The sequence below is a fragment of the Aspergillus aculeatinus genome (assembly GCF_003184765.1).
Source record: "Aspergillus aculeatinus CBS 121060 unplaced genomic scaffold BO66scaffold_71, whole genome shotgun sequence".
In the NCBI taxonomy this organism is placed as follows: Eukaryota; Fungi; Ascomycota; class Eurotiomycetes; order Eurotiales; family Aspergillaceae; genus Aspergillus; species Aspergillus aculeatinus.
This window is the reverse complement of record NW_020291540.1, coordinates 68717-81935: the sequence shown is the minus strand read 5'-3', so window position 1 is coordinate 81935 and position 13219 is coordinate 68717. Positions and strand designations below refer to the sequence as shown.

At 54.5% G+C, this 13219-nt stretch overlaps 4 protein-coding genes across 4 annotated transcripts; 2 read left to right on the top strand and 2 right to left on the bottom strand.

Moving 5' to 3' along the window:
- The first annotated feature begins 357 nt into the window (after positions 1-357).
- On the top strand, positions 358-4669 carry rgsC (putative intermediate filament protein (Mdm1)). Its single transcript, XM_025653237.1, has 2 exons — positions 358-3172; positions 3241-4669. Exons 1-2 carry the CDS (start codon positions 523-525, stop codon positions 4308-4310), a joined length of 3720 nt encoding a protein of 1239 aa, XP_025498727.1. The 5' UTR covers positions 358-522; the 3' UTR covers positions 4311-4669.
- An 849-nt stretch (positions 4670-5518) lies between these two features.
- Positions 5519-6285, bottom strand: BO66DRAFT_415539 (uncharacterized protein; the record flags this gene model as incomplete). Its single annotated transcript, XM_025649540.1, has 4 exons — positions 5519-5671; positions 5751-5934; positions 6020-6071; positions 6138-6285. The coding sequence occupies 4 exons, from the start codon at positions 6283-6285 to the stop codon at positions 5519-5521; spliced, it is 537 nt and encodes a 178-aa protein (XP_025498726.1).
- Positions 6286-8574: 2289 nt separating this feature from the next.
- Positions 8575-10273, top strand: sonA (putative nuclear pore complex protein (SonA)). The gene is made up of 2 exons (XM_025642743.1): positions 8575-9095; positions 9193-10273. Exons 1-2 carry the CDS (start codon positions 8835-8837, stop codon positions 10012-10014), a joined length of 1083 nt encoding a protein of 360 aa, XP_025498725.1. The 5' UTR covers positions 8575-8834; the 3' UTR covers positions 10015-10273.
- Positions 10274-10665: 392 nt separating this feature from the next.
- Positions 10666-13119, bottom strand: BO66DRAFT_395874 (methionine--tRNA ligase MES1). The gene is made up of 2 exons (XM_025648330.1): positions 12928-13119; positions 10666-12834 (listed from the first exon to the last, which is right to left on the bottom strand). Exons 1-2 carry the CDS (start codon positions 13065-13067, stop codon positions 10998-11000), a joined length of 1977 nt encoding a protein of 658 aa, XP_025498724.1. The 5' UTR covers positions 13068-13119; the 3' UTR covers positions 10666-10997.
- Positions 13120-13219: the final 100 nt, after the last annotated feature.

Below are 13219 nucleotides of genomic sequence, written 5' to 3'. Positions count from 1 at the left end.
GGCCCCAACGCTTTTTGGTCTGCATTTGATGCCGTATGTGTACATCGTAACTCTCAGAAATTCTTCTCTGTGACTAACCACTGCAATCTAGCCTGTACCAATCCATATGCACTTTCTATGCTTCAAGTGAACTATGCCTCGTACTCAGCTGTGACCAATGCTTACTCCAGCTAGTTATGCCCTGTTGTTGACAATACTCCCAATGTAGTATAGCCAGTATTAAACCTGGTACAGTATTGTAACATGCTCTACCAGGGAAGCCCCGGACTCCGGATCAACCAAACTTCCTCACCGCCTGCATCTTATCATCCCATCGTTCCATGCATTATCTCATCGTGGTCACCTTAACTTGGTTATCTCGACCATATCATATCATAATATCCCCCTAATATTATTTCACCCAGGGGAAGCTAGTTCGATACTCAGAAAATCCTTGAAATTAAGCAACATGTCAAGTTCTACGTCTCCGTCTTGTTCTTGTCGTGCTTAACTCGGCATGGCAGTACGACTGATCCGGGGACAATGGCCCTCAAGCGTCAAGAGTACATCCTGCTGGCCATCGGTGCTTTCATAGCTTGGGGTTTGGTCACCCAGTGGCTGCCTGTGCTCAGATACCTTGTCCATGCACTGGTGCTAGGTGTCTTGCTCACTTCAACCACCCTACTTCTTCTTGTTTGTCTTACGACGCGACCTACAGCCGATGCAGCTTCCCCCGCCCTGAACAAGCGCCCCGTCGCCTTCCTCACCCGCCGCCATTGGGACCAAGAAGCGCGAGGTGTCCGGAAACGTTCAATCTACAAACCCGACTCGCTCTACCCTCAGTCATTTGTGGTCTCAGAGGGCATTGACGAAGTTCTAAGTCTAGTCACGCGCGATTTTGTCGCATCATGGTATCAGCATATTAGCCCGAACCCCGCCTTCGTGAACGAGGTCGACCGAGTGATCCGAACCGCCATTGAAAACCTGCGCGAACGATTGCTAGCAGAGGATTTAGTCTCGCTTCTCGTCTCTCGCATATTCCCCATACTCGCAACCCACCTGAAGGAATTTGATGTCGCGGAGCGATTGGTGCGGGGAAGAAATCTTACTCGGAATGTGACCGAGTCGGACGAGCTGGATCTGGCCATAGCGAGCAAGTATCGGGAGGGCAACATACACCCGGCAGCTAGAGTCTCCTTGTCCGACCAGAAGCTCGTCGAGCAAGAATACCTTCGCAAAATCACCGTGGGGTTGTTACCAAAACTGTTTCCGGCGTCGGTACTCAATAGCCGCATTGTGTCCGTCATAGTCCGAGAAATCCTCGCATGCGCCGTACTGTATCCTATAATTGCGGCTCTTTCAGACCCAGACACTTGGAACCAGTTGGTGGAGGCTTACGGGCGTACTGCCATACAGGACCGAAAGACGGTCCGAAAGCTGCGGGCGGCACTAGATGAACACGCCTCACCAGCACCAAGATCGAAGCGCGGAAACCAATTTCCACGTCTAGGTCCTCATGATTCAGAAAGAGCCTTTGAGAGATTGGTGCGAGCGATCCGGCGCTGCGACAACATCTCCGATGCTAGACGGTTCAGAGCCCTCATTGTAAGCCAGCTGAAGCGCGAATCTATGGTAGAAGGACAAGATGCGACCTATTTACAAAGGCTGGAAACGGCTAAGAGGGTTCTGGATCAAAAAGTAACGAAGCTTTCCACGCCTGCAGGGAGCCGTGTGTCACACGCCTCGGCGGCAGCATCCCACTTCCGGCGCAAGAACTCCGCCCCTCGGGAGGCATCGTTGGTCGACGTGATGCATGATGCCTCAGGACTCTCTTATTTCATGGAGTTTATGGACCGTCAAAAGCTGATGTCTCTGGTGCAGTTCTGGATCGTCGTTGATGGGTTCCGCAATCCGCTGGAAGATGATTTTGGAGACGAGGACTCTCCAACCTCAACATCGTGGACTTCCACAGACCAGAATGATATGGCATTGATCAGCCAGCGTTACCTGAACAAACCTGAGTTGAAAGTGCCGGAAGAATCCCGTCGAGCAGTGAAAGCGTTCCTGAACGCAGGCAAGCGAGCCACTGCGGACCAGTACCGTAAAGCACGGACTGTAATTCTGACGACTCAGTCTGCGGTACTCGAGGAGCTCCAGAGCATCTACTATCCTAAATTCAAGAAGTCCGATCTCTACTACAAATACCTTGCGTCAGATGAAGTTTCACAATCTGCGTCTCATGTGCCTCCACAATCCCCCAGCACCGCCGACCTTCCCGAGAGACGACCGCTTCCTCCGCTGATGACCCGTACCTCCTCACAACCAAGCGCCAAACCCAAAGATCTGAGACGTGCAGCTGTGTCATCAAGCGATGTACGAAGTATGGGCAAGAAGCTTGATGATGATGACTCTTCAAGACGTTCATTTGATTCTGAAAGGTCAGGTCCCTTGTTCGACGACGACTACGACACTGATCCCCTTGCCATGTCGACCCAGAGTCTTGGACAGGACTCGCAGAATGGCGACAATGAAGCGAATCAGAATCAGGTAATCGAGACGATGGAAGCTGCCTTGAATGATATTATCACAAATCAGCCCGGAAACAGTAGGTTGGAAGATTTGAAGAGCGGACAGTCATCCCCAACGCGCCTCTCAGCCGGTGATCTGTTCCCGCGCTCTCCGCGCAGCTCGGCCGAGTATGCTCGCGCGGAGAATCGGCTAGATGAGCGGGCAAAACCGAGCATTGCCTCGCTTGGACTCATCGATCGATCTTCGCGGCATGGTGTCTTTGACGATGATCTTTTCGCTGACCAGCAGAAGTTCATCGAAGATGAATATGAAGAACCTCTGGGGTCGGACAAAGACCCGGCTGATGAAGTTCATGAAGCTGCGCCCGGAGACTTAGGGCTGACGGAAGCCATTGAGGCGCTCACAACCGAAATTGAGAAGCTGGGATCGCAAGAGTCCGTGGTCGACACTCTCACTCGGAAAGCCGAGCTCACAAACAACACCGCAGAATTGAGGATTCTGCGCAAATCGAAAGCAAGTATCCAGCGTGAGATTCACCGGAAAGAGATGCAACGGCAACAGTACATCATTCAAGAGAGCGATAACAGCCTGTACGGCCGATCAACGGTCCGGATCAAATCCATCGTAGTAGGGAAGGAGGAGGATGGTCGAGAATTCGCCATGTGTAAGTCCAAATCATGCGGTCTTTTCATAGATGTCAAGACATCGAACAACGAACTGACCGATTCCAAGACGTCATCGAAGTGCAACGAAACGCCGGGGAGCAAATGCCAGCGGCATCCTGGGCGGTTGCGCGTCGCTATAGCGAATTCCATGAACTTCACACCAAACTACGCATGAGATACCCGTCCGTGAGGCATTTGGACTTTCCACGCCGCCGGGTGGTTCTGAAGCTCCAGAAAGAATTCCTTCAGAAGAGACGCCTAGCCCTCGAACAATACCTGCAGAAACTGCTCCTTCTCCCTGAAGTCTGCCGCAGCCGAGACCTGCGAGCATTCCTGTCCCAGCGAGCAATCACGCAACGCAACGAGACGCAGAGCTCCCGCGACGGTGAGACCAAAGACCTGGTAACCCGGATCTACAATTCCGTCGCCGACGGCATGGACGACTTCCTCGGCAATTTCGGCGTGCTCGACCAACTCTCCACGGCCGGACAAAACCTCATCTCCGCCGCCACCAACACCAATCCCACCGGCAACCTCAACACCACAAACACAACCGGCACTGTCCCCCTCTCCCCCGAGGACGCCGTCACCGCCGCCGAGGCCGAGGCCGAGCTCAACGCCTTCGAGGACCGCGACCTCGAGCCCTTCATCAAACCCATCTGCGATCTCTTCCTCGAAACCTTCGAACTCAACAAGGGCAACAACTGGCTGCGCGGGCGCGCCGTCGTCGTTGTCCTCCACCAGCTCCTGGGCGGCACCATCGAGCGCAAGGTCCGCGACGGGGCCCGTTCACTCGTGCAGGACGACTCCCTCCTCCGGTATTTAGCCCTGACCAAGGACACCATGTGGCCCGGCGGGACCCTGCGCCAGAGCAAAGTCCGCACCCCACCCGAACGCCTCCGCAGCCGCACCGAGGCCAGCCTTGTGCTGGCGACCTTGATCCCCGACCTGGCGGGCAACGTCGTCGGGCGGGCCAACGCGCAAGCTGCGGCCCGGCGCATCTTCGCTACCTTGAACAACCCACGGTTGAATGCACACCTGGTGTTCACGATCTTGGACGAGATCGTGCTGGTGTTGTTTGGGGGTGGGGGTAGTGGTAGTGGGGGTCCTCTCGACAGCATCGGACGCGGACGTTAGACCCACTCACTCTCCATAACTTAATGTCTCCACACTTAATGCATTGACGATGACTCGGACTGTGTTTGCTGTTGTATACTTATTATGCCCCCCACGCTTTCTTTCTGTTTCCCACCCTCCCCTTCTAATCACTCTACCGCTCTAGTTGCATTTGGGTTTAGCGGGCGCTTTGCTTGATGCATTGTCGGGCCATCTGAGGCCGTTCTCTTCTTTCCTCTCTATTCTCGTCTACTTTCCCGTTACTTTTGCAAATAAGCATGTTTCTTTTCTTCCGCCGTTGGTGGTTCTCTGCCTGCATCTAATACTAATACCTGTGGTTCGCACGGAATGCAATGCATGGTTATGGTTACGGGTTAGATGGATCGATTGTTTCGTTCGTTGGTGGAAGGCATCAAGGTAAATACCGCTCTGCATCGGTATGCATAATGACCGACGGAAAGTAGAGGTACATAGAAGGTACTGTAGTTGAGGGAGTACGTACTCGTAGCAGTAGCAAGTTGAAGGTGGATACCGGGTTGTGGACTAGCGCGGAACGCTACGGCACTAGCCTGAGTCTTAGCGATCGGGAGTACTTCGATTGTATGCTATTTACAACCACAACTGGAACGACAACTACGCTACGAAATACGTGTCACGGTGGGTGATTAGCTTACGTCTTTCGCGAGAAACTCAAGCGGCTGGTTCGGTCTGGTATGGCAGTGGAGTGAAATGTGTGATTGTAAACGATGGGAAACTTGCGGATCGATATGGATTGCACAGTACAGTAAGTTACCACCGTCCATTTCGACCCCCAGTCAATCAGTCAATTGTAAGTTGGTGGGGTTTCACTTTCCTCAGCCTTGTAACACCACGTCGGTGACCCCATGAGAGCCGAGACGCGTCTTTGACGATCGACCATAACGAAAGTGGCCATAAGATTGCACCTTGACAAAAAGAGAGAGTATCTGAAAACACGCGCGAAGATAGAGAGGGTTTCAAATCACAAAGAATTAGATAGCGTCTCCGTCTTGCTCCGGATTTAACTAACGATGCCTTTTGCCTTTCTCCATGTCCCCTACAACAAATAGGGGGTAGTACACAAGAGAAGAGTCAATCGGACAACAAGGAGGGGAGCGGTTAAGACAGGAGGTCGTGGTAGTTCATTACGAGAGGGTTATGGAGAAACGGCTTCACGCTTCAATCAAGCTTGAGGGGGGGGGGGAAGCCCTCTATGCGTCCTCGTTCTTCTTCTTCTTGGACTTCTTGCTGCTGGGCTGGGCGGGGGAACCCTGCTTGGTCTGGTGGACAATGAGGCGTGTCCAGCACTCATCCTTGTCCCACTCGAAACCTTTGAGGTAGGGATCGGTCAATACGTCGTCAGACTGCGTGTGGGTTAGTTGAGAGTGTTCCTTTGTTCCTTCGTGTGTGAGTGGATTGGATAAGGGCCGAGGACCGACGTACCTGTTTCTTGAACTGCTTGTAGATTGCGTCCAGCGCATCCTTTATCGTGACGCCCTTCATGTTGCGGGCCGTGACCTCCAGGCCCAAGGGGAAGTGCAGGTCGATCTTCTTGACCGGGGGGTTGACGAGGTGGAGTTTGAGGATGTCCTTGTCTTCGACGGTGGATGGGGAGGTGTTGAGCTTCCTGTTCGTTGGCAGTGGTGAAAGGTTAGATGGAGTGGGACATGGCTTGCTTGATCTTGATGGAGGCGTGGTGATGGAACTCTTACCATCCTGTGCGTTGTGTCTCGATGGGCAGGGTCAATTCGATTTTCTTCTCCTCTGTTGTTCGGATGGTTAGTGAGTGAGTGGGTCGGGCAGGTGAGCTTGAGAGAATAAGTTACGCACCGAGTTCCTTGATGTTGTAGACGCCTTCCGCGGTGGAGGAGTGACGTCTGTGCTTGGTGTCCTTGGTGACCTGGACTGGTTTCTCGTCCTTGGCCGTTATCGTCAGGCCGGCGACGGCGGAGTCGACCCTGGTGAGTTCTTCCGACATGGTGGACGATGGTATGAGTCTGGAATCACTGGCTGGTGATATGAAGCGTCGTTTTATTAGTGATGTCGATGACGATGATGGAATATGGGACAGAAGGAGGGTGGTTCAGATGGGAGAGAATGGACTACGACTCCGAGAGCTTTAAGCTACAGAGGGGAGAGAGGATCAAGTGAGAGGAGCGAGGGACAGATGGCATGGAATGAAGTCAAAGGAAACATCAGGACCAGGGTCAGGGTCGAAAGCTTACCGAACAGTGAATTGGGTGGAAGTAGCAGATGGGAGGGGATGGAAGTGGATGAGAGATGGAGAGAGAGAGTTCCAATGGATAAAGTAGGAAGAGAAGAAGAAGGAGAATGGAAGAGGCGAGGGGGAAGTCCAGGAACTTTAAGAAGAGTTGGATGGAGCGGAGGAAGAGAAGAGAGTGGAGGGTGGGCAGGTGACCGCACTGGTTCAACCACTCCCCAGTTGGCATCAAAGCATGAAACCCCCGGGTTCCATGTCTATTGCTCCCATTGCTCCCATCAACGGGTCATCTACTGATGCGTATACTTTAGTATACCTACAATGGATAGTGTACGGTATGGTATACGCATTGTAGGTAAACATAGACCCTACCTTACATTACAGACACTACCACATCAAAGTCATATCCATCAAAAGAAACAACCCCAACAACTTCAGCTATCGTCACACAATTCTTCCACCTCCAACCGATGCCTGGATGTCTGATCGTAAGTTGTTGTACTGGATGACCGCAGTGACTGTACTTCCATCTACGGAGTACATAGTAGTGAGATCACACGAGCAGCTCCTGACGTCGGAAGCGGCCACTAAGAGCTTCCCATTGAACTAAGAGCTGCACCCCGCATTCCCACCGCGGGCGGCTTTGCTCCACTTCCATCGGTCTCGTCTCATTCATTCATTCACTGACTGATAGTCTGACTGACACTGACACTGACACCGACACTGACACCTCGAACAAAGTACTTTTTTCCCACTCGATGTACCACTCAAATCTATGGTTACTTCCACCCACCCCCGGTTTTTTTACATGACACCACCAATCCAATTTCCAATTCTACCCTGAAACCAGAGATCTGCTCCCACCCGCTCCTCTTTCCAACCCACCCCCCGTCTTCCGATTGATCATGATCATCCTTTCCCTAAAAAATGGATGACTTCATTGTCTAAATTGCGTGGTTTTCCATCACCAAAGTCCAATCAATTGACACCTGCTTTCCGTGGTACAGTCCACCCTTGGTTTCCGGGCAACACGTGAGCTTAAATGGGAGAGGGGGTATTACCACAACGACCACGACCACGACCATGCCCACGTCCACAAGGGACATTCAGGCAATAATGGTAAAGTGAAAGAGGGAAGGAAAGTCAGGGATGCATACTTGGTCGGGAACTGGCCCCCTCGATCAATCATGCCTGGGAGTGGTGGTGTGATGTGTGCGCTGATACCTCCCCTGGCCTGCTCCGGTACCTTCTGCGACAAGCTCCGCCCGGGTCTGGAGATTCTCCAGAATGTCAATCCGAGGTCGATCGTATGGTGAGGGAGGTCTGCCATTGGTCTGCAGACTGCCTCAACTTGCAGCACCGGGCGGGGTTTGTCGGGAGCTGCGAATCACGACCAGCGACGCCTGCGGTTTTACCCCCGACGCTGTCGCCATCCTACATTGTCTGGCTGAGGGCGAGAGGGGGAAGAGGGGATTCTGGACTCATGGCTGGGTGCCTGTCCCGCATCTCCGTGTAGGTGTACAACGCGTACAAACGGATGAGTAAAACGATAGACTTTGAGATGGTATGGTGTTGCAGAGTGACCGTCCGCTGAGATGACTGTATAACTATCTTGTAGCTTGTAAGTTACCTTGATACAAGAATTGGTCCTCATTATGAAGGACCGTACCGATATCAGCCAGAAACAAGAGAACAGCATACAGAGATGGACATTGTATGAGAGCAGGGTCTCTGGGACATCAACAGTTGAAGCAATCACTCGACCATCTGACCACCCACCATCCATGCATGCATGAATTGATCTTAGACCTAGCTCTACGCATTCCGCCAGGCCACTCTAGGGTGACCCGCACTGGCAGGCACTGGCAATGGCCATCAACTGCCGCAACGGGCAAGATTGGCTGAGTCAGCAGCCAGGCCGGGCGGAAGGCGGTGTGACTCGGCAGGATCGAAGATATTCGAGGATTGTCTTGGAGTCTTGGAGACAACCCGGACCGACATCGTCGAAAGAGCCTCGCTTCTCCGTCAACAATTCCAGTGCTTCGCTCCCTAGCGCCTTTTTTTTGGTACAACGAGCTTTGCTCCTGCTCCTAGCTTGCAAAAAGTCAAGCGAGCAAGAATTGTGGAAGCCAATTCTTTGTCTTCAGTCGCCTGAGAATCCTTACCTCCAGATTCTGCCGACCGCCAACCAAGTCATCGCGTCTGCTTTTCCTTTTTCGTCTCGCGTATCGGAGCTTTCGCTTTCATCGCCTCCGGCCACTCCGCCCTATACCTCATAATATACAACCTTCGGAGCCTACGTCGCCATGTCGCTTTTCGGTAATGTCGGCGCTTCGTCGTCAGCGGGTGCCTCCAACACCACAGGTGACATCTCCAAGGATGTCGCCCTGAACCAACCTCCGGAAGATAGCATCTCGGACATTCGATTCTCCCCGGCCGCTGAACACCTTGCTGTCGCCTCGTGGGACAAGAAGGTGCGCATTTACGAGATCAATGACCAGGGGCAGAGCGAAGGCAAAGCTTTCTTCGAGCACGAAGCTCCTGTATTGAACTGCTGTTGGTCACCGGTACGTGAACCCGCCCCCCCCCCCGTCCGCGCAATTGCTACCTAATGCCCTGCTTCCTCCGTCTCGCGCGAACTAACGCTTACTGACCCTGCCCTAGGATGGAACGAAAGTCGTCGGCGCCGGCGCAGACAAGGCGGCGCGCATGCTGGACCTGGCGTCGAATGCGACGACTCAAGTGGCGGCGCACGATGCGCCGATCCGCAGCTGCCACATGATCCCCAACCCGCAGGGAAACAGCCCGCTCCTGATCACGGGATCGTGGGACAAGACGATAAAGTACTGGGATATCCGGCAACAGACCCCGATCGCGACGGTGGAGTGCCAGGACCGCGTGTACACGATGGACGTCAAGAACAAGCTGCTGGTGGTCGGCACGGCGGACCGGTACATCAACATCATCAACCTCGACCAGCCGACCAAGTTCTTCAAGACGATGCAGTCCCCCCTCAAGTGGCAGACGCGGGTAGTCAGCTGCTTCGCCGACTCCACGGGTTTCGCCGTGGGCAGTGTCGAGGGCCGCTGTGCCATCCAGTACGTCGACGAGAAGGACTCGAGCTCCAACTTCAGCTTCAAGTGCCACCGCGAGACCCCGCCCAACCAGCGCGACATCAGCAACATCTACTCGGTCAATGCCATCTCCTTCCACCCCGTGCACGGCACCTTCAGCACCGCCGGCAGCGACGGCACCTTCCACTTCTGGGACAAGGATGCCAAACACCGCCTCAAGGGCTACCCCTCGGTCGGCGGCACCATCTCCACCACCGCCTTCAACCGCCAGGGCACCATCTTCGCCTACGCCGTCAGCTACGACTGGAGCAAGGGCTACTCCGCCAACACCCCACAACTCCCCAACAAGGTCATGTTGCACCCCGTTGCCCAGGAGGAAGTCAAGCCCAGACCTGGTACTCGCAAGCGGTAATGATTTCATCCCCTAGTAAGTCTGATGCCCGGGAAGAGAACGAAGGAGCATGGAAGGGAGGGCCCGGTGTGCAGCAATGTTTTTGGACGCTTCTGTGCGCGTCTGTGGGCGTATCGGGGGTCGTTATCTCGAGATCCCCGGAACAAACAACAATTTCGATGCTTGAAAAATGAAACGCACGGATTATCACGGTCAGGTCTTGCCGCCCGCCCCAGCCCCCGAACCCTCCCTACCTTTCTCCATATTTTATGTATGTCTTTTTATCATCATCTTTTCGTGTTCTGGGAATAATGCATCTGAGCGGTTCATTTCAGGTTAGAAATGGTTCTTCTTGAATTCCAAAGTTGGAAGGTAGTAGGAACGCAGTAAGTCTGAGTCGTCACGGCATAAGGTAGTTTTTAGAGGCTTAGAAGTTATGTGGCTGCGGAGGGGATTCTAGATCATTTGTAGGAAAACTCGACATCATTATGTCTATCATGAAGAGTATTGAATAACATCAGCGAGAGGCCCATGTTAAATGCCTCGACGACTGTTGAATAAAGCAAACACGGATGGAAGAACCCGAAAACTAAATGGGCCAGAACACCTCAGGCCACACACACACACACACACACACCTCCCTTGCCTCTACCCCACCCCACCCTGCCCTACCCTACCACTAACAATGAAGGAAAACCCGAAGAGCTATCCAGGACTTTAGAAGCAAGACGACAACAGCAAGGAAAGAAAAAAGAAATCTGGAATCAATCTGCATCATATCTCGTATCAACTCTGCGCATATGTATATGGAACGAAATGAAAAAAGGTAACAGAAAAAGAAAAAGAAAAAGAAAAGGCTTCTAATCCAACCACACCCACAAACAGGACACAAGTCGCTCTAAAAGACTTGCAAGAAAAGAGACACACAAAAAAACGACTTCCTAACTTTCTTTTCCCGGCAATTCTTGAATGCTCTTTAAGGTTTGATTCGGAAGGAAGGTCATTTAAGAGGTGGGAAGAGTCACCTGGGCGACACCGTCGGTGACCTTGTCGACGGCTTCGGTGGAGGACGAGGCATCGGATTTCTCAGCACCACCTTTGGCGGAGGCCTCGACGGGTTGGCCGCCAGCAGCAGCAGCCGCGGCGGCGGCAGCAGCCTCCTTGGCCTTCTTCTCCTTCTTCTTGGCCTTGGCGGCGGCGTTGGCGGCCTTCTTCGCGGCGATCTTGGCGGCTTCCTCCTCCTTCTTCTGGCGGTCGGCCTGGGAGCCGCCGAAGAGGTCGCGCCACTCGTCGGCCTTCTTGGGGTCGATGCGGGAGAAGAGGTACTGAGCCTTGCCGATCTTGTGGCCGGGCTTGACGGCGTCGGGCTTCCAGCCGTCCTTGAGGTCGTCGAGGGCGGGGATCAGGCCGAAGGGGACGGCGAGCTGCTCGTTGATCGACTTGGAGGTGGCGGGGAGGTAGGGGGCGAAGACGCTGGCGAGCAGGTGGATGAGGTTGAGCACGGTGCCGACGACGGCGGCGGCGCGCTCGGGCTCGTTGGCGATGAGCGAGTTGTCCAGGCGGTTGGCCTGGATCAGACCGTTGCCGATCTCAGCCAGCTTCATGGCGCTGACGACACCGGCGCGCAGGTGGGCGCCCTCCATCTCCTCGACGTACTGGCGCAGCGTGGCGGTCACCTCGTCCAGGGTGGGCTGGAAGGACTCCGGCACGGTGAACTCGGGCACCACCGACCCGTACGAGGCGATCACCAGCTTGATCACCCGGTTAACCAGGTTGCCCAGCTTGGCCAGCAGCTCGCTGTTGTTGCTGTCCACGAAGGACCGCCATTCGAACTGCGTGTCGCCCGTCTCGGGCCGGTTCTTGAGCAGGTAGTACCGCCACACGTCGGCGGGCACGCCCGTCTGCTTGGCGTTGTTGCCGAAGACACCGATGCCGCGCGACTTGCTGAACTTGCCGCCCTCGTAGTTCAGGTACTCAGTCGTGCTGAGGTGGTGCAGCATCGTCCACTTGTCGCCCGTGCCCATCTGGCAGCCGGGGAAGATGACGCTGTGGAACGGCACGTTGTCCTTACCCAGGAACTGGTAGAGCTGCACGTCCTCCGGGTTGCGCCACCAGAGCTCCCAGTCCGGCGTGTAGTTGGCCGTGATCGACGGGTAGCCGATGCACGCCTCGAACCAGACGTAGAGCACCTTATTCTCGAAGCCCTCCAGGGGCACGGGCACACCCCACTTCAGGTCACGGGTGATACCGCGGTCCTTCAGACCCTCCTTCAACCAGGACTCGGTGATGACACGGGAGTTCTTGGGCCAGTCACCCTTCTCGATGGCCTTGGAGGACCATTCCTCGATCTGCGGCTGGAGCTTGTCCAGGAGGAGGTGGATGTGTTTCGTCTCGCGGCGGACGGGGGTGGCGCCGTCGAGCTTGCAGCGGGGGTTGATGAGGTCAAAGGGGTCGAGGAGGTGGCCACACTTGTCGCACTGGTCACCACGGGCGTCGTCGTAGTGGCAACGAGGGCACTCGCCCTCGACGTAGCGATCGGCCAGGAAGGAGTTGTGCGTCTCACAGAAGGGCTGCTCGGCGGTCTTCTCGGTCAAGTAGCCGTTGTCGTACAGTCTCTTGAAGATGGCCTGGGAGATCTCGGTGTGCTGTTTCGTCGGGGTGCGGCCGAAGTGGTCGAAGCCAATCTCGAACCACCCGTATACTTCTTGGTGGATCTTGTTGTACTTGGCACACAGCTCCTCCGGGGTCACCTTCTCCTCCAACGCCTTGGTCTCCGTCGCGGTTCCGTACTCATCGGTACCACAGATATAGAGAGTCTGGTGTCCGGCGGCCTTGTGGTATCTAATCGACAGTCAGGTTAGATTGAAAAATCCAGGCAATCGGTGAGTGGGGAAGAAGAAAGAGGGAGATAAGAGGATGAAGGACAAGACGGACCTGGCGAAAACATCGGCGCTGAGCACGGAACCAACGATGTTACCCAAGTGGGGGACGTTGTTCACGTAGGGCAGGGCACTAGTGACGAGGATGTTGCGCTGACCCTTCTTGGGAAGGATTTTGGAATCGTCGGACGCCATTTTTGTGGAGGAGAGAGAAGGAGGGGGAAGAAGAGGAGGAGGGGAGGTGAAGATATTGGCGGGGTAAAGTAAAAGTTGCACGCCGGAGCAAAGCAGAGCAGCAGTTTGTGTCTTTGCGCCGCTGCCGGAGGATGATTCATCGCTTCTTCCGA